Genomic DNA, 27,974 nt, shown 5'->3' with positions numbered 1-27,974 from the left:
TATATATATATATATATACGGATTTTATTTAAAACACGTGTCGATTTTTTACTCAGAAAGTTAAAAAAAAAAAACCTCTTGCTTTCTCCATCTTTTCGTGAATGTTGTTTGACTTGAAAAAAACTATATACGAGGTTCTTTTTTCGTGGAGCATAACATACGTGTACGTGCTTAAAGCCTTAAAACAGCATTAACTCTAGCTTGTGTTGAGAGATAAGTTTGTTGATCAAAATCAAATCCTGAAGGAATCATGACTTTCACTTTGAGGTGCATGCTTTGCCATTTCATATAAAAGAAAGTGCATGCTGCAGGTCGGAACTGGAGAAGGGAAAAAGAAAGAATCGAAAAGGAATTAAATGTTTTCATTAGATTAAATGCAAACAAAATGATAGTTTTTTAAAGCATGACATAAAATAGAATGCTGAAAAATATATATAATTTTATAGGACAACGACAACTTTCTTAACTTTCGGCATGCACCTTGTAATTTGTATCCTTTTCCTCCTTTTCATAGTTCAAGTCTGTGCCATTACAATTTAGGTCCAGTTTGAAATTTGTACTCAATTTAGATCAGTCTAATTTTAAGTTGAATTTAATATCTAAATACTTAACATTCAAATTCTTAAATTTATTTCAATTTAAAACCTCTTTACAAGTGAAACTTACAATTTTTTTTAACTCAACACCTCTTTACACGTGCAACCTACAAACTTTTTCAATTCAACACCTCTTTATATGTAGGACCTATAAACTTTTTCAACTCAATACATCTTTACACCGAGATCTATAAATTTTTTTAACTCAAAATCTCTTTACAAGTGGGACTTACAATCTTTTATAACTCAATACCTCTTTACACGTGCGGCCTATAAATTTTTTTAATTTTTTATAAATACATTTAAATTCATCATAACATTCAAACACATCTAAACTCATTTTAGATGAACTCTATCAAAACTCATTTCATCATCTTAATTGATTATTATTCATAAAAAAATTCAAGTCATTTTAACTCAATTTAACATTAAAACATAGCATTAAACTAATGAACTAAGAGCCTCTTAATAAAATAATAAAAAAATCTATAATTTAAGAAACTCCAAGAAAACCAAAAACCACACGTACACGTGCATACATACTAATTAAAGACAACATATCTATATAAAAAAACCAGGTCGGAAAAGGGACAAAATAAATAAATGACTTCATTTTTTTTTTTAATGACTAATTTACTAGACATTCCTCAATCTTTATTCTCCATGATAACATAATTAATAGGCACTTCTGTCGTGAAAATCGTGCATTTGACCATTGAAGAAAAAGCAGATCATTCAATATCGCAACGCCTCCCCCAGATTTTCATGGAAGCCTTTAATTAGAAACAGACGGCTATATATAGCTGGGTTGCTGAGACGACGTTCTACGTAAACATGATATATTAATTTAGTACCCCCCCACACAGTACTCTAAACTCCACCAAAATGTCCATGCTTTCGGCTCTTCCTTTCCAATCCCACATTTCCTATATAGAATTCAAGAATTTCCAAAACCCTTTTTAATTTAGGCCTGAAATATCGATTCCCATGTCTTGGATCCTTAATTATTACTGTCAAAACTTCCGTATCATCTGCTGCATGCCTCCTGCCATGTCTAGAGTACTTACTCCCTTGTCTAATGTCATATGGAGTCCCAGATCATGCTTTGATCTACCATGGTTGGACCGTGCGGCGCCCGCTGGTTCGACATCAAGTACTTAAAGCTCGATACGTCAGATATTCAACTCCTAAGTTTGCACAGGAGAAGCTAGTGCTACTTCCTTCCTTCAAAGCATTACAGGTACGCCTATATTTATATATAGTTTGGTACGTATTTGCAATTTCCTGGTAGCGTTAAATGCTTGTTTGGGCTTGTTTGAAAGAATGCATCCAGAGTAGAAGGAGGCCTAGGTTAGGATGTTAGAGAAAATATAAGTCGTTGTAACTGTACATATATCCGATGTTACTGCTGCTACAGTGCTCCCAATGATCTCAACGGTAATTAATACAACTCGAAGATTGTGTTGTGTGAATTTCGAGGAAAAATCAGACACCAACAAGAAACATATATGGGTCAAAAGCTACAGGTTTCACTTTCTACTTTTTTTTAATTTAAGTTTTCCTGTTATTTTGCTTTTTCCGAGAGGAATTTGTTTAATTAGGAACAGGGAGTTTTTACTGCTTTTTACTCTGTCTGATAAGCTTTTTGTCAGATTTTATCTTCAAGTCCAAAATGAAGCAAAATGATCGAGTAGTCAGTCAATCAATCAATCAACCTTGAACGATAACCCATCAATATAATTGCTTTACGTGCTTTACACACCCCCCACGGACAGACTGCACAGAACTGGCCAGCTTCAAATATTATTATATATTTTAAAATGATTAATATTATTACCTTCACAATATGTTTTATTAATATATTTCATTATTATATTTTTTATGATATATTTTATAAAAATATTTCTTATTTTAAAATATTATTTTGTAAAATATTATAAAAAAATATTATGTGTTTGTTTTTTCTTTTTTAAATTCATTTTACGGTACCTTCTCATTAAACTATTGAATGATTTTTTAATTCTAACCATCTTTTTTTTTTTTTTTTGAATAGACGGTTGTTAACCTTCATTAAGAGAAGATTTACAAAGTTGATTTGAAAAATAAATCAATTATAATCATTAATATATTTCCAGTACACTTTCGTGATTGACATGGTCTAATTCAGACAATAAATTTCTAAAGACTTAGATTTTTAGAGAAAATACCACCTCTATCTACGACAGAGATTACAAAATCCCATATCCCGACTAAGCAGAGTAGGGTATACCAAACTCCAACAATCCCGTCAACGCAAAGGGGGAACTAATACTCCATTTGGACCAAAGTCTGAAAGTACTAATTTTTTAAGATTTTTATTAACCTAGAAACTACATTACACAAAGAAAACTACAAAGAAAAACACTATAACAAAAGAAAACAAAATACAGAGGCTGCTGTGGCGCGTGCAGTACACGCGCCACTCTGGGAAGGGAACCGCCAGTCGACCTTGGAGGTCCCAGACTCACAGACTCTAGAAATGCAGCGCGTGGTGTTGGCAGAGGGCTCTCGGGTGGTGCTTGAAGGCCACGCGCCAAACGACGTCGAAACTTCAAGCCGCGTGTGTGGGCTACTCGCCGCTCCGTTTGGTGCCGCATTCGGTAGTCTTTAAGATCGGCGACAGGGCATCACCATGGTGGGGCGCGTGTTGGCCTGTGGCGACAGGAAGACCCAGATCAGCGATTCACTCTTATTTCGCATGAAAATACACAAAAATATAAAACAAAAACTACATAGAAGATAAGGGATAGAGGAGGAGGAGGAGGAGGAGGAGGAGGAGGGAGGGAGGGGAAGGGAGCCGAAGCTCCCACCCCTCAAGCCGGATCTACGAAGGAGGTTTTTAGAGAGAAGGGAGAGAGTTTATTAGAGAGAGAAATCCTATTGACTTTTCTTCTTCTATCCATCTGTTATACTTAGGTAAAATGAACTATTTTCAACAGAAAAATAATTTAAATAGAGCTTTCAAAAAAAATTTATAAAATATTAGATAATGTATTTCATATTAGATAATCTCATTTATAAATCAAGTTAATTTGTAAATCTTATATTTATTTTTTGAGTAATATTATATACAAGTTTCGAATATATAAGTCTCGTATAATATTTTTATAAAAAAGTAAATCTTTTTAATAAAGAATAGTTTTTTTATATTTTTTTAAAGTATGATCTATTTTTTTACAAGAATTTATATGAGACTTGTCTATTTAAGATTTATATAAATTATTTCTCTATTATTATTATATATGCAAGTATTTTGGACAACACTAAATATTAATTAAATATTATAAGACTCGTATTCTCAGCTGTCACTATCGTTCTAAATTTTAACGAGACATTTGGATGGATGTAATATTATATAATTCTTGAAAATAATAATAGATTAGCTTGGTCGAAAGCATTTAAGTGGAGGAAATCTGAGTCTGGATTCTCATTATTTATTAAAGAGAATATGGATTCTCTTTAAAGATGTGAGAATCCAAAACCATCAACATGCCTCAAGCTAATATAAGAAAACCTATTAAACAATTTCATAAAAAAAAAAAATTGTAAAAACTAAGATAATTTTCACAAAAACCTAAATAAAAATCTCTTAAAAAAATTTGTATAAAAAACTACTTCTGAAAGCCAAATAAAAATAATATATCCAAAAATCTGTATCCAAAAATACTTTCTTCGTTTCTTTCTACCTACTTCCACGAAAGCCAATATAAATTATATCTCAAAATTCTAATAAATAATTCCAAAAAATTATCAAAATCTTCTTTAACATTCCTAGATGTTAGAATACTAAGGGCATGTTTGAAAATTCAGAATAGTTCAGAATTTTGTGAATAAGGTAAAATAATTTGAGTGAAGATGATATTTTATTAGATTTTTAAAACTGAGAGAGAAAAAGCTGATTAAAAATACTATAAAATTAGAAAATTATTTGAATATAATTTTGTTTTGAAATTTATAAAAGTTGTATTAATTTTTGTGTTTTATTTGAAAATTTATAAAAAATATATTGATTTGTGTTTAAATAATGATTCTCGAATAATTAGATAAAAAAATTAAAAATTAAAAATTGAAATATATTTTGTGTTTGAGTGATATTTGTATATAAAATTATGATCAAAAGTTTTGATAATTTTAAAAATTTTGAGAATTCTCGTAGCGTCCGTACATGCCTTAAATATAGGCAAAAAGAAAGACTGTTTTACATAATGCTAGTGATACTACACAATTATGGGCTTGATCAAATGAAAACAAATTGTCATGAATTTGGCTCGTTGAAAATTCTTGATTGCTAACTTAATGCGTACTAACACATGACTATATATCTCCGTACAGCTTATTAAAAAAGAAATAAACACTCTCTCGGTAAGGTAGATGATCTATTAGCCAAAATACATGGTAGATGATGTGAAACCGGCATGCAAGCATGGACCATCTGATGAAGTAATTGGTAAATCATGTGTCATACCCATGTGCAATCTGATCTCTCGGATCATGTTAGCCTACTAGAACCATTCGACCATATTGTGAACAAAATTAGGTCAATATATAGAAGCCATTTCTCTTCTATCAAAATAGCCAAAGTAGTTGTTGCGGCGCATTGAGGCAATTCTTCGACGGTATTTGAGAACTATGTGAACACAATGGTAATTTTTTATTTTTTAGCGTCAACACTCACCGATCGATATGTAATTAATTGAATACGATACAGTACTTAACGCAATACCATGACATTGGGTCCAAGATATATATAGGTTACCTCGACCATGACTTCAATCTTGAAATGGTATCTTCTTTGAAAGCAATTGTTATGCGCCTGAAAATTAAATAAAGAACTTTAGGATTATCGATACTTATTTGATTATACCTTTAGCCCTTATAGCTTCTAACATTAGACCCAATTATTAAAAATACAAAGATGATGATGGGGTGGGAATGTTGAGTGGTCTTGGGTGATCTCTCTCAATCTCAAAAACTAGTTCAAGGAGTGAGGTTTTTTCTCACGCTTATAAACTGACCACCAGCCTTTTCCACAACCGATGTGAGACAACCTCAAAAATCTCCTCCTCAAATATCGAGCTTTGGGTTGGAGCAAAGACAACTCGTTTTTCCTGCGGACTGTTGGGTCTAACACTGTTGGTAAACCTAGGCTCTAATGCTAGTGACCGTGGGTGGTCTTTGGCCTTTCTCAAGTCTCAACTCCAAAAGCTAGCTTAAGAAGTGAGACTTTCTCTCACACTTATAAATTGACCACCAATCTCTTTCACAACCGATGTGAGACAACCTCAATATAAAAAAGATGGTAATGAAGTAGGAACAAAAAAGGTACTACGGATAAAAGTTGGGATCTATAAGTAAGAGAATTGTGTAAGTCAAAGATAGATTTGGTGTGTATGAAGAACAATAGGATTTATGTGTATATCCTAACGTCGTGTTTTGTACGTCTGGGCAAAGTTCTAGCAACTCGGGCCGAGATCTTCACCTGCAAACACAAAGAAGAAAGTGGGCTAGGGGTCATTCGGGAAGTCTTTGATGCCTAAGTTAGTCTAGGATCTGTATGGTAATAGTTTTAGTATTTAGAGTTCATAGATAGTTCTTTGTACATGGGTGAAGCTTTTATACTACGTCCCAAGTAAACATATGTTCTTTCTATTAGGGTTCAGCCGTCTCACCTATGTTTATAATAGTCTGGGCATTTAACGTGATCTGGTCCTCTAAGACAAGGTCATTAATGCGGCATGGCTCTTGGGATGACGCTATTAATGCAACGTGGCTCCTCATATGAGTCTAAACGGTCGGTGAAGTCACTTTTGGTCCCCTCCATTAAGGAATGGAGGGTCATCTGCGTCTGCCATTCATCTACTGACGTAATTCCTCGATTCCAGGTGTAACAAGGAAGGCTAGAGTTGGCGAGTCGCATTTGTCGCATGTGTATGGTTCTCGTGTCACGCATCCTTCTTTCTCTAATGTGATCTCGAGGGTCAAACCCCTTCGAATGGCTCTGGGGCCTTGGGCCAAAACCCAGTGTTGAGCTCAAGCCCAATCAAAATGGGCTTGGTAGGAAATATTCCTCCCAAGGTGCAACATGGGTATACCAATTTTTGTTTATATAATAACTAATGGTTTGGTTGGGAGTGTAATGCGAAGAATGGAGAATCCTATGACGTCGTACAAGTAATATGGACATCTCTTCCGCCGAGAGGGAGGAGGAGGTTGCCATCCTCGTGTGATGGAAGACACTTCACATAATGCATGGGGTCCATGCTACTAACTTTTCTTCAATAATGCAAAGAAAAATTGAATGAGATTTTGGATTTACTTGTATCTAAACCTAGAAATCAATTACATCAAATTGAAATCAGAATCTTTATGTCAAAAATTGCGAAAAACGATGATTATTTGTTATGAGATATTCATTGTTCTAGGAGAAAATATTACTTTTCCCAAAAATTACTTATTAAGAAATGCATTTTTGAATTTATATTCTTCCCATTAAGTTTTTATTTATTTATTTATTTACAATCACGATATTTTAACAAACAATTTATTATAAAATATTAATGAAATAGTTTGACTGAAGATTTTGTTAAGTTTCAAAAAATGAGAAAGAAAAAATTAAATAAAAATATTATAAATTTAAAATTTTTGTATTTAAATAATAATTAGTTAATAATTAAATAAAAATATTGAAACGTTCAAATTTTAATATTTAAATAATATTTAAAAATAAAATTACGAAAAATCTTGAGATTTATCCTCATAATACATTATACTTTATTATAGTCATAAAAACATATTAGACAGATTAGGCAACACTCGCATAGAAAAGAATTTTGGAAGGTATGGGCACACGTGAAAAATGGTGTCCCACAAGCACAGTCAAATTTGCTTTCGGGCCCCTCATCATGTCAACACCATCTAAACACACAAACGGCTAATGATGTACACAACTTCACAATCACGAAGCTACGGACACACCTACACATCTTGTGTAGTCAAACTGTTGGGGCCCCACTTTTCTAATTAGTAAGTTTTGAATCGGTGCACGGAGGTGTTGTAGTCTAGTCTGCAGAGCAACTCCGACCTAATTTAGTTATTTATTAAAGATAAATCATATATATAAATACAAATTATATATATATATATAAAACTCTATAATAAAAAAATATAAAAAAATTCAAATTTTCTTAATAAAATCCATATTTTTACAAAAAAAAAAAAAAAAATACTTGTATAAAATTCTTGGACTTATATCTAAAATTATTACGTATTATTTAATTAATGAATCTGGTAATAGATCAACTTATTATGTCGAACCCGTCCGACAACCAGAATCGTGTCTGCCACCGTTAAAAGGAACATATGTATGTTTTGTAATGGAATTTTTAGGATTAGTTTGGGTTGAGAATATTTTATTATTATTTATTATTTTATTATTATTATTTTTTAATATTTATTGTTATTTAATATTTTATTATTTATTGTTATTTAATAATAGTTTGGTAAAAAAAAAAAGTCCCTTTCCCTTTAGTTAGAGACTTATTTATTTGAAAAAAAAAAATTTAATTATCATATTTTTAATACATGTGATAAAAGAGATGGTGAACAACATTACTATTTGAAATATATATTTTGAACAAGTTTTTATTAGTGATGTTAACAGATGGATCGACGCGAATAAATTAAGGAAGATCTATTATGGTATAAATTCCAAAATAAACAGATTCAATTGAATAAGATGATTGCGAATTAATTGCAATCCGTGTTCTCAAAACCGTGTTGATCAATGTTTAATAACTCATTAAAATAGTAAGCTACAATTAATGGGAGAATAAAACAAAGGTAGAATAATTAAAGCTATATGCATGTATATATTATTTAATAAAATATATAGATAATACAATATTATTAAATAAGTTTGATATTCAGAATTTTTGTGTCCAAAAAACTTTAGAACAAAACAAATGTAAAAGAAAAACGTCTACAACTTGGAAGGGAATAATATTGAGAATTTGCTTGCGTGATCTTATAAGGATCTTATATATAACTTTATAGAAAATTTCCTCCATAAATTATGAGATTAAATACGTAATCTTGTACGTAACATTGTAAGTAAAATTATAAGTACATGTAACAGTAGTTTTATGATCAGTAATATAATTTCGGGTCTTGAGGATTTATTTTTGTTTTTGTTTTTGTTTTGCTATGTGGTCTAGTAATTTGAAACTTTAAACACGATCAAACTATTCTGAAACCTATAAAATCATATAATCACTACTATTACAATTCCCTCGAACAATTTTTAATGTAATTCATGTTGCTAAAGTGGATGACAGACAACAAAGCTGGTTATGATTAAACAGCTTTGATAATGCTTGAGAACCACCACCTTTAAGTACTCGATCCCAAGTAGTTCCACACGATCTGTCTTATAACTTGCTAGCCAGGTTGATATTTAAATTTGTAATTTGAAACTCAATCATTGAAGTGTAGAAACCAAACCAACAAGATCATATCCTTTTCTTTTTGTATAGATCATCAGAGATTATTTGTTTATGTTTTGGTATGGGTGGGGGCATATATAGTTCTAGATCACTTCTTAATTAAACTAAAGTTTGGTTAGGGTTAGTAGCAATAGCATTAATTGTTTAGTATTATTATATGATCGATCACTTTATCTGTCTATATTTTTATCATTTTAAGTCTTAGAGTTCGGAGATAAGACCAATTAGTTCTTAACGGCATCGTTTTCTGCATTCTCGAGATCAAGTAACGCTTGGGTACCGAGAGTATCTCAAACACTCTCATTATTATTTCTTATTTTATTATTACTTCTTACATACTTTTTACTACTATTTAATATTCTATTATTATTTTTTATTACTATTCACAAACATTCACAAATACTATCCAAACGTTGTTTATCGTATTAAAGAATAATATTATAGAGGAAAAGATCAAGATTAATTAATATAATATATATATATATATATATAGTATATCTTTTAAGTACTGTTGTTTATGCTTGGTTATCTATTTCGTTCCTTTTTGTACATAAATTTGGTTGATACGCCACCACTTTAGTTTAGATCAGATATTATCTCCATTAATTTCTGTTTCTTTTTAGATGTTAGTTTCTCTTTAAAAGCAAGCGCCATCCTGCATGCATCGATAGTTAATAAAGTGAGGAATGTGATTGCAAAATTAATAACTTATTGGAATAAAAAGATGGAGATAGTTCCGTATCATGGTCGGTCTCTCATTGTGAATAAACTATCAATTTCACTTCAGAAATTTAGGTTTAGAGTAAAGTTGTGAATATTTTACAAGCCTAGCTAACACATAAAGTAAGTAAACATGAATAAAATAAATAGTAAGAGCTCGACAATATGTAAAGCAAAATATTCTTGTGCTTAATTAGTAGTACTTAATTATACCAAATCGTGAATCCCCATGATTTTATTAATTTTGATGAACAGTCAATTGTCCATCTATCTAGTAAGTATATATCTCACTGTACATTCGCATTTGAATGATAAATTTAGGGTAGAAAATAGAAGGAAAAAAAAAAAATTTGAGCTTGTTAGTAGGGTTGTCGAGTCCATCGTCCGACCGAGGCCCCCATCCAACCCATCATGTCCCAATCAAAAAAATAAAAAAATAAAGTTAAACTAAACTCACCATGAGTTTGTGCTCATGGAGATCTTCACGATTGTAATTCTAAGATATGTGATTACTAAACGGTGTATTTTTTAGAATGACACTCTCTTCATGACTATGGGTTGATCTACTAGTCTTCCATATCCACGAAAATGATATATATATATAAATTCCATATACACGGCTATGATTGTGGATCCGGTCCTACCCTAGGTAAATTAAGGACTTGTTTGAATATTAAGAATATATCAAAATATTTGTGAATATTAATAAAATAGTTTGTAAATATTAATAAATAATTAGTGAATAATAGTTAAAAGAGTACGAGAATATATGAAAACATCTATGTTACCAAACGATCCAGGATTGTGATAGGGTGGTTGAGGAGACGAGAGAAATGAGAGAGGACCAGAGGTAAGGGTAGAGAAGGAGAAAGAAAAATAAGAAACACGTTGAGAAGTAGAATCAAGAATGAGAATCTGACTTTTCTTTAAAATAAAAAAAAAAATAGATTTTATATTTATACAATGGTCAGGCTTGCTCATGAGCTCAGCGGTTTTGAATTTGACGGGTGGGTCAAGTCCGAGTGACCCATCAATTAACTAGCCCTACTTCTTAATACTAGTGCGTGTTTGAGTAAGTTTTTCTCTACTACCAAACATTTATTTTGGCCATAGAAAGACACGTGAAGTTTCATAATGTTTTATAAATTTAAAAAAATTAAATTTAGATATAGTTCTACTTTATAATGTTAGATATAGTCATGAATTGTACAAACATATAGAGATTGAAAGATCTATGATCTAATCAATTGTAGTTAATCCAAAGTTTAATATTTTGTGAACATGAAAGATGAATTTTAGTAAATTAAATGGATTTAGATTTTTAGTGTGTGTGCGCGAGCGTGTATATATATCTCTCTCTATATATATATATATCAGAAGGTATTAACTTCATTTATATTGTAGAATCTATTTTGTGAGGAGAAATGTAGTTATCATTCTTTAGGTTAAGGTCCCTTCAAGTTGGGACAAGAACTCAAGAGCATTAAGTGAAACCAAGATAGATACATAAAGTGAACATTTTAATATTATCCAAAACAATTATATGGGTAACAATAATTACGTCGAGCTCATTTCATGTCATGTCAATTTTTTTTTTATTTGAGAATTTCAAAGTTTGGACAAAAACTTATTGGAGATTTTTTCATTTTTTATTATCATTCCTTACATCCACTCTCTCATTTAAGATATTCAAGTTGGAACAAAGTTTCTGAATGGAACTTGTTTCTTTTCTAGTGAACCTAACTCAATTAACATAATCATTTTAGACCTCGTTTAGTTATGTCGTTCAGATGAGATTAGATATTTTGTTGAAAGTTGAATAAAATAATTTTTTAATATTATTTTTATTTTAAAATTTAAAAAAATTAAAATTTTTATTATATTTTATATAAAAATTTAAAAGAATTATAATAATTATACGAGTATGAGTTTAGTTTAGTTTAATGTTTTGTTATATGTTTTTAAGCAAAGGAATAATAGATGAAGATCCAAGACATTACTATTTATGGAATATGGGAGGTCAGTTTTGCCAATTAGAAAAGGCTGCCGGTGCGGTGCAATTTCACTGCGTACGCATCGCTGGGATTGGCACCAAAATTAATCACTTTTTTAAATTATTAAGTGCCGTAAATAGTACACAGAAATAAAGATGAAATGACGAAACTAGCTAGGAGGAGAGGGAGAAAGAGGAGAAGGGAAAAAAAAAAAAAAAAAAAAACAGAAAAAATCCCTCGAGCTTTCATCCTCTAGCTCTCGAGCATCTTTCTTTGTTTGTTGGCCATAAAAAAGCACCCTTCCCAAGAAAACTTGGAGTTTCTCTCTGCAGAGCTGCTACTCCAATTCCAGCAAATCCAATCTTTCTATCGAAAGTATATGTAAAAATACAAAAAACAAAGAAAATTTCGAACCAGTTTTCTATGTTTGTTACCTGTTCTTCTTAAGAAAATCTCGAAATTCATTCTTCTCCTGTCCGTCTTTAAAACAGCAACATCGCAGTATTAATCATCCGCAACAGTTGTTTTATTTGAAGGACGTCTAGTGGAAGGATAAAGCTAGTAGCTAGGGAGGCTTTGGTGATGGATGACATCTACGGTCTAAACTCAGCTGTGGATTACTCAGACAACTACAAGACGCTGATGTCCCCGGAAAATCTGATCCTACCGACGGCGGATTATTACCAGAGCTTCTTTTCCTCCGCGAGTGCCGTCCGCGACAATCGGTTTCCGTTATTCGGATCCGACGAGCTGCTCTCGGCGGCCTCGGCTGTTTCGGAAGCCGCTTCCATCACGCCCGAAATTCAACTCCAGGAGGACATGTCCAGCATGATAAAAGCCAAAATCGCCTCCCATCCTTGCTATCCTCGCTTGCTTCAAGCTTACATCGATTGTCAAAAGGTGAATAACGACTTTTATCGTCTATCCTGGTGCAAGACCAGCAGTTTAGTCTAGTTCCTAGTCCTCTCGGACATGTTGTACACACACATCTCGTTGGTTCTAGTCGGTGGTATACTTTTGTTTCTTCGTATCTGTTCTCACAAACTACTCAAAATTGTTTTGTTCCCATAATACGGCTTTGTTCTTTTGGGCTTTTTAAATCGTGATGATAATTATTATGTGTCGGTTTGGGTCAAGTACTGTATGTGCTACGGCTGGAAGCGGAAGTGGTGGAATTTTGAGCTGCTTCTAGTTGTGGCTTTTAATTTCAACCTACCTCTCTGACTCTCTCTCCTGATGTTTACTACGGCTTTGATGAAGCTCATCAGAGTTAATTGTAAGTTTGAATAAGGAGTGCTCGGAGTCATATGTGGTCTTTCCTTTTGGTTTGGACGATCCGAGACATATATTGTTTTCGAATACATGGCGAGCCATGTTGTTTTCAGCTCGATTTTCCTACAATAATTTCTCCGAGAAAAGAAATCCCAGTTCCTAAGTTGTACTGCTGCACCTTTTGAGTCTTCAAGTCTTATATTTGTAGATTGGTCTGATGCATATATAGAAATGATGATCTTCGTTTTGCAGGTAGGGGCGCCTCCAGAGATAGCAAGTTTTTTAGACGAAATCCGGCGAGAAAACGACTTTTGTAATCGAGACGCTGTCTCCACGTGTTTAGGAGCCGATCCCGAGCTCGATGAGTTCATGGTCCCCCCCCCTCCCCTCTGCCCCTTCCCTCTTTCTTTTCCTCTCTCTCTCTTTCCGCTATATAAGTACCATATTAAGGTTTTGTCTTCAATTGCTTCCTAAGTTTGTTTTCCTTTCTGCGTGTGAAGGAAACCTACTGTGACATGTTGGTCAAATACAAATCCGATCTTTCGAGACCTTTTGATGAGGCAACCACGTTCTTGAACAAAATCGAAATGCAGCTTAGCAATCTCTGCACAGGTGCCTCCATTAGAAGCCTTTCCGGTCAGTCCTCTCTCTCTCTCTCTCTCTCTCTCTCTCTCTCTCTCACACAGTGGTCATAACTTGTTTGCTGATGGATCGTATCCATGATTTATTGGTTTTTGCGCCTCTTTTTAACAAACACAAGCTAGCACGATCCAAATCTTTCGTTATCTCCGCTGATACTACAAGACCAGGAGACGTTTCTGGTTCAGGTCATGGCGCACGATAGCGCGTTTTCGGCTCACGTTAGCATAGCAAACACACGTGAAGCAACATCCTTCGGTTCCCTAGTTTTAATCTCTCTCTCTATAATATTTTCGTTCTGCAAAGAACCTATTTATGGAGAAGATGGATAAGACTCGTAGACTTATAACCAAGAGCTTTGGTTATGGCAATTGTCCCGCAAACAAACAAAAACCCTAGCTATGATTGACTCCTACTTCTTAGATCAGTGACTGTTTCTAATTCCACTGGCATACGCAGGTGATTATGACTGGGGATGCTTTCTTAATCAGCATATGTAGTCTTGGTTCGTCATTGAACATAGTTTATAACAGTGTTTGAACCTTTTCTCTTTTCAGTTTGTTGCTTTGGCTTGAAAGTATCAATTTTTTGAACCAGAGATTTCTGATTTTGACGTGTCGGGTATTAGAATCGAGGGATCCGTGGCATATCCAGTTGTAGTTTGATAGTCAGAACACTGTTTAATATTACTCTCAGTGTTACCATCATTGTTAGAGAATCATAGCTACGTTTAGCTTCTTACAGATAGGTTCTTCCTCGGAGATCGATAAGTGGTGTCTCTATCTAGATAGATAGTGATCACTCTTTTCCCATGCTTTGGATTTTTCAGCTTTAAAGCATGTGCTGTATTAATCTGGCTCAGTTAGAAAACCATTTCAAAAGCTTCCATCATGTACTCATACTCCTAAATGTCAATCTCACTCAACTTATGCTGACATGTAGGCTTAGATGAGTGCTGGATATTCAAACTAAACATGTCTGTATACGATGAAGAAAATTTCTAACTGCATGTTAATACATTGATGAAGATTATGTAATTGTATACTGCTTTCTTTAGTAATCTTTGAAGTAACCATGTCTATGAGTAATCTCACTCAACTTATGCCCTCCAAATATGCCCCCCAAAAGTGCCCTCTAATACATTTTTTTTTTTTTAATGTTAAGAAATAATACACACAAATTTACTAGCGGTAACTTTTTTAAACATTTAAGAAAAAACACTAGGGAGCACTTTTGGCGAGCACATTTGGAGGGCATCCAAGCATTTTCCTAATTTTATCCCTTTCATCATTGCATATTTTATGTAATAAGAAAGCTTTCAATTAGTTTATATCTTTTCAAGATGATTTAGTTGCTTAATTTTACTTCATAAATAAAGTACTTGACATATAACTTGTGCTTTGATTTCCATTGATATTATGAGCATGTAGTTTGTTAAATTTTTGAGGGTGCATGGGTACTTTTCTTTAATCTGATTGGGTGATGCACTCTCTCTCTCTCTCTCTCTTCTAGCACAAAGTGATTAAAAGTTTAAGACACAACATTGTGATGCCTTATATTTTATTGCACCTTTTAATTATCTGTCTGTTTTAAGTTACATGCTCCTTTCAAAATTTTGATATGAGATAATGGCATGCATTGATGTCTAGCTGGCTTCTATACTAAAGTTTCAAGTTCCGATACAGCAACAGCAAAACATTACACAGATGGTTGGAGTTCATGTATAATGAACTTTGGGAATTGTCTATGGGCTGACAACTTACTTGAGTAAAGTTACATGAGTTATACCTTCTTGGAAATTGTTTAGTGTAGTTTGACATATAATATTGAACAAAATCTAAAGGGAGTTTATTTGGTTTTAACTTTTACTACTCACATGTGCCTGTGTCACTGGTTTTTGAAAGGATTTATCTTAATTTGGCGTGATAATGAACTGCTGGTATTGGCTTCCTTGACATCCAGTACTTAAGTTTTAATTTTCTTCGGTCTTAGTTGCTCAGACATGCACTAGGCTCTATGACTATCTATTCAATTATGTAATAGGTAAAAATAAGGTGAGCTATAAAATTTTGCATTTGCTGATAACATTGACTAGTTTTTTATTTTAGTTTTGAGAAATGCTTTAGCCACGAAAAGATCCCACAAAAATAAATCCGCGTATGGACGTTGCTTGATGTGATACGTTAGATTTTAAAGTTACTTCAGTTTTATTTATGATTGCTTTACTTTTCTAGCATCGAATTGTGCTTTTGATATTTAGTGTCTTTAGTAAAAAAGGCTGCCGTTATTTCCATTTGCACAGGGCCTGATCTCATGCCGTTGGCATGCCTCGAGACATTTTATGATGTTTTGCTAGAGATTTGTAGATAGTCTCACACGGTAATCTGGCTGGATTTTGCTTGCAACTATAATTTCTTTTTATTTGAAAGTACAAAACTTTTTGGTGATGCTTTATGATCATTTTATATTCGCTTCTCTACCTTTGTTTTGATGGGTTCTCTTATTCCTCTTTTGCAAAACTATGATTCCTTGACTTACCATAAATATTAGAAAAGGGATTACATTTTTCAGTTATCCGACCATTGCAGATGTCTGGGTGGACATTATATTGGCCTATTTTCACGTGCTTGGATTTTTAAGGTGCCCTTCTGGCATGGCTGTTTTCACGAGACCTTTGCTTCTCTTTACAAACTTTAGCATTTGCGGAGCATATTTCTAAGTGTTGCTTACTCTCAATTAGTTGTTGGATACTTTGGATTTCTTTACATCAATGAATTTATTCATTTGATCATAGTTTCTTTAGCCAATGCTTTTTCCTCCCTACAGTTTTAGGTCATTGTAAGTGGGTTGGTATTCCAGGTAAGAGAAGGGGTTTTTTTTTATACAATCTCCGTTGTGATCCTCATGCACTTTCATCTCAAGCAATCTTAACTCGATACCTCATGCATTAATATTTATGTTTGAACAAGGAAGAAAAAGCTAAGAGAAGAAATGACAGGACCTTGATGATGTATGAATGTAATATGACAATACCAGTTAGAAATGACAGTAGAATAGTCTTGCATTGAATTATATATATACACATCTTTGTGTAGACAGAAACTTTCGTCCTTTTCGAGTGGTCGTTTGGAAACTTTGGACTTATCATATGTTTGAACTTTGCTTACATTAACTATGCTCGTGTATGGCATTGCTTTAGATTCAGAAACAAGATGTCATTGAACTTTTGTGTTTGTATCCTTTTCTATCTTTTCATCTGCCCTTTCCTGAGTTAAGCAAGAACTGCATGCATTTCGTTGCTTTTGGTGCATGCTGGCTTCTGCATTTGTCCTTTTTACTTAGCGGATTACGAATAAATACCAAACTAAGCTTGGGTGGTAACTAACAAAGACAAAAGCACCACTGAGTTTCGGTACTTGAAAATTTTCATTTTGCAAGCCCCAAAGGATTCGCAACTTGGGGATTCCATATATGTTATTCTCGCAGTGTATATGCCTCTGCAGTCTGGCACTTTTTTCCCTTCCTCTCACTAATTCTCTTTGGGTCTGACTCTGGTTCTAGGAAAAGTTTGTAGGAATATTGACTAGCCTGAAGGTGATTTTGTTGATGAGTGAGCGAGGTGTGATCGAACGTGAGGGGCAATATGGTGAATGGGATAATAAATGATGGGTGAAGTTAACTTTGTATTGTTTTGTTTTGTCATGTAAAAAAGCTAGCCCGGGTCGAGCGGGTGGTCGAGGAGTTCCAGAGCTAAACTCACATGGACTCCCGCAGTTTTCGCTGCGATGCTCAGCTTTTATGGAGAGAGAGAGAGAGAGAGAGGGAGAGAGGCTATCTCATCCCCACGCCCTGGGCCTTCTTTTCTGGCCAACTCCTGCTTCTCCTCCTGCACAGTGCTTATCGACATTTGTTCAGTCTTGGGTCTTCGTGCTTAATGATATCCATGACACGTGGCGGGTTTCGGCTATTTAGTTTGGGCTTGCAGGGGCCCCCGGAACCAGTCCAACTTCTGTTTTGGGGTTACATTTGACTCCTTTAATTGTTTTTAGTTGCCCGATAGAAATGAAAAATGAAACACCTTTTTTTCTCCCTTGGCACGCTTTTCCCTGTGTCGGCTTGGGCACCCTCGTTGATTGAGGTTTGTGACATTGGTTTAGAAAAAAGTCGTAAACTTTATTTTATATTTTTTTCAAATCTTTCCGATTTTTATGATATTATATTTGCTCTTCTAAAAAATTTTGAAAACCGTCCGAAAGAATATTACTGTGATGTATATATATATATAATATAATTGTTGTAAGAGGATTTAAGAAATTATTATATTAAAAAAAAAAAAAAAAAAAAAGGAGTAGTGGGGACTGGGGGCAGTCAAGGGTCCCTTAATAACATTGGGCCACACGCGAAGGAAGGGCGGGCGTTGCTTTGCGTGAGGGTGGTGGGATTTATGTGTGGCCGTACCGTCTTGTCGAACCTGACGTATTGTCTATTGATGTTGTGGCTCTCTCAACTCTCTCACTTCTACTGACAACCGATGCAACCAGACGATACTGGTTACTGGACCGACTCCTTTTTCTAACTTTTTCTTTTTCTTTAGCCACCAAATAGGCGTGGCTCCTCATTCGGAGGTCAAATCCTTGTCTGCTCTAAAAATGAGTATTTCTTGTGCACTGTAAATATCATATCTCTGTTTTAAATGCCGCATAGTGTAAAGTTAGGATTTCAGATTCAAGACCTTGTCTTTGCATGATTTCATTTTAAACCAGCACCTAATTTAAAAAATATATTATTATATTAATAATATATTGTATTTTAGATGTTCATGTTCATATGGAACGTACAAGAATGTCTAATACCTCATTTAGTACGAGAATGTGGTGAATAGGATATAATACACTTTTGGAGTGGAAGAAGTTCTTACAGTAGTTTATAATTATTTCAAAATACTCAAATTATTACCTTGCAACTAGTACAGTTGAAAGGGATCATGTTTGAGTCAATCTAGTGCAATCGGTTTAATTAATCGGGCACTAATAATGATTTTGCTTTACCACAAGATACCATAAGTGGCCTTGAGCTTGTTTTGTGTAGGCATATATTTTTTAAATTCGGTCTTGGATGGATTTCATTTGAATTTACATTGCCATGGACAAAAAAAAAAAAAAAAAAGGGATCATATTTCATTTCTTTTTTAAGGAGATTGTCGTAATGGTTTACACTTAATTGCTTGTGAGCTGCATGCCATTTCTTGAGATGGTTTTGTAATTAATGGCCAGATGAGGGTGCTGTATCATCTGATGAGGATCTTAGTGGAGGAGAGATGGAGGTTCAAGACGCCAAACTGAGGGGTGAAGACCGAGATCTCAAAGATAGGCTTTTACGGAAGTTTGGCAGTCACATTGGTACCTTGAAGCTGGAGTTCTCAAAGAAGAAGAAGAAAGGAAAGCTACCAAGAGAAGCAAGGCAAACATTGCTTGAGTGGTGGAATGTTCATTGTAAATGGCCATATCCAACGGTAAATCTTCTCTTCAAATCCACGTTTATCAACCATGCAGTGTTGCATGTGCACCTCATATTCATATTAAAATTGCATAATCACAAGGCCGCGGTTATGCCAGTAGCTATAAATTTCTGTTGGATGGCTTCACTTCAATTCGAAAACTCATAAATAATCGTGATCTAGCCACCTTTAGTCAGTAGCGAACCTAAAAATAAAATATCATCGAGGGAGTCAGAGAGAATAGACTTGGATCGATAGAAAAACCCAAGATTGTCCGGAATGTTGTTTTCTTTATATCTTGGGGATGATGTTGATCCTCTTGTGCTTCATTTCTTAAATGGATATAGTGTAGGAAGATTTTGTGTCGGGCATTAGCCCACGTACCTTTTTGGAAGAGAGCCTGATCATGACCATAATTTGCTTTGCTTTGAACATTCAGGAAGCTGATAAGATTGCGCTGGCTGAATCAACAGGCCTAGATCAGAAGCAAATTAACAATTGGTTCATAAATCAAAGAAAGAGACATTGGAAACCATCTGAGAATATGCAATTTGCAGTTTCAGGACAACTCTTTTCAGATGACTGACGTGCATGTACATACACAAATGTCTCTCCGATCCGGACGATTATTAATGCCTGTGTTAATGGTTTCATGCATGTATATTCTGAAAGGGAAGCTTGGCTGATATTGATATGTTTAAATTTCCTAGCACAGAGAAAAAAAAAAATAATAATTGCATTTCTCGTCATGTAAATTTGGAAGTTGACCGACAACGACCTAATGTAAATGCTGACATAGTTTTGGATGACTAGGTTGACTGGTCCCTGATCAGCTTGGCTTGCTTTGGCATTTATGTGATCATCTATTTTGAATTTTGTTTACTTATTTCACAAGTTGATCCTGCTAGAGTTTTGATTCCAGACGAGTCAGGAAAGGGAAGGAATTTGTTGAGGCAAGCCCTCGAAAGATAGGCATAGAGTTCTTGTTCGAGCTGCATGGTGTGTTTTGGGTCACACTTTTAGTAACTGTTAAAGAATCCGATGGATTTCTTCAAAAATAAAAATCATTAAATTTTCAAAAAAAGCATACATGAAGAAATTTGACGGAAGGTATTTTTACATAAAAAATAATATTTACAGTCATAGAGTGTGTAAATGTAATATATTTATTTTAAAAAAAGTGAATAAATATAAATAATAAAATTTATAAAAATAGTTAATGATGTGAACCATATCTTAGCTTTTAAACATTGCTTTAGCTTTTGAATTCGCAAGTCATCTCAGTTTATCTCAACTCATCTCACTACTATTCATTACTATTCAGCAACTTTAACTCACAAATCTCACTACTATTCACAACTCATCTCATTACTATTCACAATCCATCTCAACTCATCTTAGCTCATCTCAAGTCATCTTCGAATCCAAACAACCGAATCAAGTTTAATTTGTTACATAATCATCAGGATTAATTAATGCTGAACCTGATGACTTTCGTACTATAATGATCACAAGAAAAAATAGAATGGGTAGAAAATTTCTTAGCCTGCTGCTATATACTTCTTCTATAATAAGATTTTGGTCTCTCATTTGTACGTGGGTGGCTTTTGTTGCGGATGGGATTCTGTTGTTGCGATGTAATAATGCATCATTTGATTTTTCTCTCCTATCATATGTCATCATTCGGATCTACGACGACTTTAGAATGCCACTCACTTTTAGATAGATGCCTCGGCTCACGATAACGTATATTATTAGAATATATTTTTTTAATATTATTTTTATTTTAAATTTTAAAAAATTAAATTATTTATTTTATAATTTTTGTACTATCTTTAAATAAAATAATATTTTTAAAATTTTTTATTTTAAATACGATTTTTATTTGCTGTGTACGTTTGAGTTTTAAAATAAATTATTTTATTGATAAGTTATAAATAAAATGTAGTAAAATTGTAACTACAGATTTCCATTATGTACGGCAGATTTCCATTAAATATTTAAAAAGTTGTCAGTGGATTAAATGAACCAGAAGTTATGTCAGTCATATAGATGTTGGATTTGCTACCAAATATTATTTTCTTTCTATCTATTGTTTTTTTTTCTTAAATTTAATTCCTTTATGCCCATTTAGAATCTTAGATAATTGAAATTTGTCAACCATAGTTTTCAAATTCATTTTGTTCCGGCCATTTCAATCTAAATTTTCCATTCCGATATACTATCCGGTACATGATACCTCTCCGTTTCGTTTTGTTCTGACCAGTTTCAATCATTTCGATCAAATTCAGGTTGAAATTGGCATTCTAAGTCCTATTCCGTTCATGACTGTTTTAATAACAGTTTTGTAATTTTCTAGAGTTTGGATGATAGTTTTGTAAATTTTAAATCTAGATGATATTTAATTAATTCTAAAATTTAAAAGGTATTTATATAATTTTAATTTTTTTGTAAATTTAAATATGTCTCCTCATTCTCTCTCTGTTTTTTTTTAAATATAATTATTTTTAATAATTTCTCAATTATTTTATTTATTTATTTATTTTTTTGTGTCTCAACTCAAATTTATGATTTTTTTAATATTTGCTTTCAACAATAATATCTCTATTTTTTAAAAAATATTTTTAACGTATTTTCATTTTATAATTAGTCAATTCTTCTATATATATATGTATGTATATATGCACATATACATATATATATAAGTAATCCAAAACAGTATATAAGAACGTACCGATACCGAAATATTTCATTCTAATATTTAAATCGGAATGATCTCCAAAACAAAATTTAAAACATTTATTTTTAACTCTTTAGAGATAAGATCCTCTAGTGCCACGCATGAGAATAATGAACGTTCATGGTCAAATGAGTAGCCAACCCTTAGATGATGCAATGAATGGATGGTCTTCTTCAGGTAGTTTCAATTCCTATTTAAGCACACCATTGTATATGCATATCGGATCAGTACTCAAATTCTGTGTTTTCTTGTGGTTGCTAAACTGGAATATCTTTGAAAGACAACTTATGAATCCATTTTAGCCCCGATTACCTTCTTTTGCTCGTGTATTTTGTGTCTTTAGAGCTTTGGTTACTGTATCAGATTCTTTCCCATAAAAGAAGAAGAGATGCTTTGTTCTTATTTATGAATAATACAACAAAATGCTAGTTATGAGATTTTGGCTTCCATATCCTGCATTAGACAGGCTGAGAATATACAAATAACCCACATTTACAGAATCAACCATGAGACATTTTTCCGTGAGGCATATTTCTTCAAACTTAAATTTGGAAGAGTTGGCGTAAATGTCTTCCTCAGTAACATATCCGGAGACTGGAGACCCTTGAGTACATTCTGCCTCATGTTGAGAGTTAAGCGGAGTTCATGCCAAGTGGCAACGACAAGAAGCCAAGGTCAATGTTGTAACCTGAGATCTGTGGTTTCTTTCATTTGAGTAGAGAACTTGCAAGCAATGGATTTTCAGCAAAATCATTAATTCTCTCTCCTCTTCAAGTCACCAATGGCAGAAACAACTGTCCCCGGATGGTAGCACTATACTCACCTGGGATGGAAAGAACTGCAGGAGACGGTAGCAATCGAAGCAGACATTCCTGCTTTGCGGGGGTATAATGGATCCTCAGACATGTCATTCAGTTCCATGGTCCTTTCATCCATAAAAGGGGGATTCGTAGGTGCCGGGAGGTGCTCATCCTCCTTTGTTAACATCTGCAGAACCTTTGACATTGTTGGTCGTAACGACTGAATCTCTTGGGTGCACAGAAGTCCAATATGGACCACTCTTAATACCTCATTCTTTATATTGCTGTTGTGGTGATTATGCAGCATTAGATTTGGATCATATAATCGCTCCACTGTCCCTGACTGAAAATGCTTCCATGTCTATTTTTCAAAGAATAGAAGGGTAGAAATAGGAGGATTTAATTAATCTTTCTACTCACAAAAACTGATGGTCATAAACGAAGAGACCTATTTTTGGAAGGGAAAAGTTTTGAAGCTTACTATTGTGACTAAGCTCTCTGAGTACTCTAAGTTTTTGCTCCTGTTGTTCTGCTTACCAGTGACAATCTCTAACACAAGCACCCCAAAGCTGTACACATCAGCCTTTTCTGTCAATTGGCCATGGGCTAGGTACTCTGGAGCCATATATCCTCTATAAAGTTTTTAGAAGAAATCACGATCGTGTTTAGTATAAGTGAAAACAAACCTGTAAAACATCATTACTATTGTTCTATCACTAATGTATGTTCTTACATTGGGCTAAAATGTTGGTTATTTAGAAAATAGTAGAAATTTTACATTCATTTTTTACAAGTAAATGAATTTTTAATTTTAAAGACATCCAATGCTTCAAAAATCAAATAGAGATATAATGCTTACAGCGTTCCTGCAATGGCAGTGCTTATATGGCTCTTATCTTCTTGGAATGATCTGGCCAACCCAAAATCAGCAATTTTAGCACGGAGCCTTGAGTCCAGCAAGATGTTACTGGCTTTTATATCTCTATGAATGATTTTGATATTGGACTTCTCGTGAAGATAGAATAAACCTTCTGCTGTCCCCGCAATAATCTCATGTCTCTTCTCCCAGTTCAGCACTTTACCTCTGTTTGTATCTGTCATTTTCATGTAAACATTCATTGAGAATATTTAAATTGTTGATATCATACAGAATATCATCAACTTCGATATTACTCATATCATTGAGAGACAGGAGTACAAGTAGCAGTGAGAGAATTCTTTCTTTTCTTTTCAAAATAGTAACTATTGTCTAGAAACCATCAGTTTTTGCATTTGAATCAAGTAATTACCAAAGATGAACTGATCAAGGCTTTTGTTGGGCATAAATTCATAGATAAGAAGGCTTTCAGGTCCTGAGCAGCTGCATCCTAATAACCGGACTAGATTCTTGTGTTCCACAGTGCTTATCATGTTAACTTCATTGTAGAAATCTGCCGCTCTATGTCTATTGTTAAAGAAAAGTCTCTTGACAGCAATCTCTCGTCCATCAGGCAGAATACCCTGCAATGGTGCAATGTGGGAAACTAATAAATCTCTCAAAACATATGATTTGAGTGATTTTAATTATATATTTCTTTAGGAGGGAGGAGGGTTAATGGGGTGAGGAAAGAAGAGAAACTACCTTATAAACTGTCCCAAATCCTCCTTGCCCAAGCTTGTTGGCATTATCGAAAGCTCCTGTAGCCTTCTCTACTGTGGAATATTTGAAGTTCAAGCTACTGTCATTAAGAACTTTCACCAACTTTTCTGCATCATTTGAACCTATGGATCCAGAAAGCAAAATAAAAAAAAAAATTACTTACTTCGAACGTAGTTAATAATCAACTTAAAAAGTTTTTTTTCCCTATAGGTCAATGATGCATTGCAAAACAAAGTCCTTCCTAAACTTTTCGTTCATTTTAAGAAACACGATGACACTCATGGAAGCTTTATAAAGTCAAGCATCTAGACTGCAATACTACTGGAGTAAAATATTGTTACCACCGATTATTAAAAGAATATATATAGTTAACACTGTACAATGATTAACATCTATATATTTTAGAGCCATGTTTAAAAAAAAAAAAGATTAGAAATGTTACCTCTTCTCTTCTTTTGTATATACCTGTGCTTCCAGATATATATACCAATAGCTATTCCAACCACCAAAACAACCACCGAACTAACAACTGAAACTACTATCACTATAGTGGTACCTGCAAAAGTTATGGATGGAAAACCAGTCATCAGTCCAAATTTACTATAGAAACACTAATCTTGATGCAAAATGTTTGGTCACCTAGCATAATGATCCATCTTTGATCACCTTTAGTTCATTTACCTCTTGAACTTCCATTTCCCACTTCCTTGTTGAGGAAATCTCTGTCTGAGTACCTCATGAAGCAGCCAGTGTTCAGTGCTCGCCCCTCTGACCAAGGCAAGCACTCTAATATTGAAGCAGATGCATTGTCCAAGCATGCTCTGCAAGAACTTGCATTCAAAGTTCTCCAACAATTAGCCAGCACATAAGCCGACTCATTCACTGTCCCAGGTACAGCGACTTGTGCCCTTGCGTAGCCTTTGTGGCTTGGTGTAGCCTCAACAGTATCCATCACAGCTTGTCTCACTGACTCTCCAAAGGTTGAGTTCTTCCTTGTTGTATTCCCACACACGGCCCTGTCACTGGGTCCTTTATACTCCTCAAAAAAGCTATAATTCTCAGACCTCATGAAGCAACCATCAAGGTAAATGCGACCCCCATTGTAAGGAAAGCACTGGGGAAGAACCGTGCGTGCCTCAGCATAGCATAATACACAGTCAAGCAATGAGAGATCCCCATAGCACTGGGCAAGGCCAAAGTTAGTATCAGGGCCTGAACCTGTGATTGCTACTCCAAAACCTGAAAGTCGCATTTGATCACTGATATTTCCCATTGTAGCAACAAAATTTGGAACAAAAACAGTGGCATTGTGCTCAAGTTGGTTGCTACACGTTATTTGGACTGTTTGGGTTCTTGGATCTCCAACTGTTGTTTCTAGTAGAAATACAGTCTTGATAACAAGGAAAATAACATATCGACAAGGGACAGGAGGGTATTCTTTCTTCATTTCGGTATTAGTTAGGATCTATATTGCTATGTCTGATATCAATCGTGTGGCAATTCAACCATGAATTCCAGAAGTAGATCTGTGGCAAGAAGAATACAGAAGTCATTTTAACATGTAGTATGAAACGAGGATAGAAATTTTAATCGGGAAAAAGAATGAAAATTACAGGCAACAATCAAGCGAGACAACATTTCTAATATTGATTATGTGACCGTTGGTGTCAACCCAGGCAGGCCACATCATTATCGGTTAAGCACAAGTCGTCATACTTGACAATCAGCATGTTTTCAATAATAAAAGGCAGCGAAAGTCAAGATAAAAATAATATATTGGTGGAGAATCACTAATCCAGAATAGCATAGAGGTCTGAAACCGAAAACCAAAAGCATATGAAACAGGAACAGCAATTGATTTTATTGGCACCGTCCTTTGAAGTTTGAACATATGGGATTGCCAGCAACAAAAGTTAAAAAGGTACACATGCCTATTTTTCATTGATATGAACAGTTAGATCTTAACCGAGAACACAAATTGTCAACTCTTTGTAGTTTATGGCTCAAAATGAAAATTTTGGTTTAGGACGCGAATTAAGAAAACAATGAGAGATTGGTAACTAGAAAGAACGAATGTGGGGACGAAAGGGAAGTAATGAGAGACCCCCACTGACCAAAGGCCCAATAGACAGTCGCAGGTCGGACCCACAACCATCAATGCCTTTACCACCCCACAACCAACCTCCAATACATATCCGATCCGATTGGCGCCCCACCAATCTGGCCGTTGGCCGCCGCCCATACCACCGGCCGACACAAACTTTTTCATCTACGAAATCCTTTACAGAAATATGGACGGGTGGGGGATCCAACCGTTGCAGATATATATAAAGAACATAACAAAGCATTTATATAAAATCACAACTTATATGTATGTATGTATGTGTGTGTGTGTGTATATATATATATATATGTATACACCTGTATGTAAATTACTAGAACTTTGAGACGGCTCGCTTCTCTAGCGTTTGTTTTAAGTACCTCAATCATGTACACGATAAATGCATTACACCCAAAGCCATAAAAAACAGAGTATCCGAATTAACAAAACCATTCCATTAAAATGACAGTACGATTCAAGATATTATCGAACTTTGGGTTCTGGGTTAAAAAAAAAAAAGATGGGCAAATAAGAAAGAAATAAAAAGCTTTAGAGCGATGGTAAGAGGTTAGATTAGAGTAGTCACCGTTTTTGGCGTCGGAGTAGCTGAAACTCGGATTCCAGAGTGAAGTCGAGGCTGGCTTGGGAGGCTGAAGTAAGAAGAAAAGGGAGCTGAAAAGTTTAAACAATTGGGTAAATACAGAAAAAAGTCAAAACAAAAAGATTTCCTCTGAATTCAAAGTAGAACGGAACTCTAGGATAGGAGTATGGTGGGGACAACGCGGTTTCCGATCGAGAGTCTGAAGGCGCCTTTTTTCTCATCTGTGTCGGTGTCGTCACCTTCACCGGGGAAGGGGTTTTTATTTATTTATTTATTTTAAATCGTTGCAGACCATTATACCCTTGCTTTGTGTTTTGATATGAAAATACAAGTTTTTTTTTAACCAGAAAACCCTCAAAACCATAAGAATAGTTTGAAAGTTGTAAGAAAAAGAAATAAACCTAAGAAAAAAAGATTCTTTTTTTAGTTGATTTGATAATGAAGATAATTATCTTTCTACGCATTATTTTCTTAAAGTGGAAAGGAAAATCATAATGCTTTCAACTTATTAAATGGTTAAATTGTACCCTAATTTCTTAAAGTGAAAAGGAAATTTATTGTGGACTCTATAATCTATTTAAATGGATTAATTTAGGTTTGGAATGTAAGTTGAGATGAGATTAATTGAGATAAAAGTTAAAAGTTAAATAAAAAATTTTTAAAATATTATTTTTTAATATTATTTTTATTTTGATATTTGAAAAAATTGAATTATTTATTATATTTTATGTAAAAATTCAAGAAGATTATAATAATTAGATGAAATAAAATGAGATGAGTTGAAATGATTTTGATATCTAAACATCAGTAATCTCTTAATTTGACGTCAAATTAG

General features: G+C 34.0%; 2 protein-coding genes across 2 annotated transcripts; one reads left to right on the top strand and one right to left on the bottom strand.

The window, feature by feature from the left end:
- The first annotated feature begins 12,076 nt into the window (after positions 1-12,076).
- Positions 12,077-20,112, top strand: LOC108979090 (homeobox protein knotted-1-like 6). The gene is made up of 5 exons (XM_018949678.2): positions 12,077-12,750; positions 13,375-13,494; positions 13,623-13,758; positions 19,035-19,273; positions 19,698-20,112. The coding sequence occupies exons 1-5, from the start codon at positions 12,433-12,435 to the stop codon at positions 19,842-19,844; spliced, it is 960 nt and encodes a 319-aa protein (XP_018805223.1). The 5' UTR covers positions 12,077-12,432; the 3' UTR covers positions 19,845-20,112.
- A 2,260-nt stretch (positions 20,113-22,372) lies between these two features.
- Positions 22,373-27,359, bottom strand: LOC108979089 (cysteine-rich receptor-like protein kinase 2). The gene is made up of 8 exons (XM_018949677.2): positions 27,125-27,359; positions 25,119-25,963; positions 24,880-24,993; positions 24,420-24,559; positions 24,088-24,298; positions 23,658-23,892; positions 23,280-23,430; positions 22,373-23,159 (listed from the first exon to the last, which is right to left on the bottom strand). The coding sequence occupies exons 2-8, from the start codon at positions 25,882-25,884 to the stop codon at positions 22,818-22,820; spliced, it is 1,959 nt and encodes a 652-aa protein (XP_018805222.1). The 5' UTR covers positions 25,885-25,963; positions 27,125-27,359; the 3' UTR covers positions 22,373-22,817.
- Between the last annotated feature and the right edge of the window lie 615 nt (positions 27,360-27,974).

Source organism: Juglans regia, chromosome 13, assembly GCF_001411555.2.
Source record: "Juglans regia cultivar Chandler chromosome 13, Walnut 2.0, whole genome shotgun sequence".
In the NCBI taxonomy this organism is placed as follows: domain Eukaryota; kingdom Viridiplantae; phylum Streptophyta; class Magnoliopsida; order Fagales; family Juglandaceae; genus Juglans; species Juglans regia.
This window is presented reverse-complemented; position numbering and strand designations above follow the sequence as displayed.

What these genes read in the sequence shown, in the direction of transcription:
- LOC108979090 (XM_018949678.2), top strand. Translation starts at nt 12,433, where the DNA reads ATGGATGACATCTACGGTCTAAACTCAGCTGTGGATTACTCAGACAAC. An exon ending in CCGAGCTCGATGAGTTCATG is followed by an intron (nt 13,495 to 13,622) that starts GTCCCCCCCCCT and finishes CTGCGTGTGAAG; the next exon opens with GAAACCTACTGTGACATGTT. An exon ending in GTAAATGGCCATATCCAACG is followed by an intron (nt 19,274 to 19,697) that starts GTAAATCTTCTC and finishes TTGAACATTCAG; the next exon opens with GAAGCTGATAAGATTGCGCT.
- LOC108979089 (XM_018949677.2), bottom strand. Translation starts at nt 25,884, where the DNA reads ATGAAGAAAGAATACCCTCCTGTCCCTTGTCGATATGTTATTTTCCTT. An exon ending in GGGAAATGGAAGTTCAAGAG is followed by an intron (nt 24,994 to 25,118) that starts GTAAATGAACTA and finishes TAACTTTTGCAG; the next exon opens with GTACCACTATAGTGATAGTA. An exon ending in CCTTGATCAGTTCATCTTTG is followed by an intron (nt 23,893 to 24,087) that starts GTAATTACTTGA and finishes TGAAAATGACAG; the next exon opens with ATACAAACAGAGGTAAAGTG.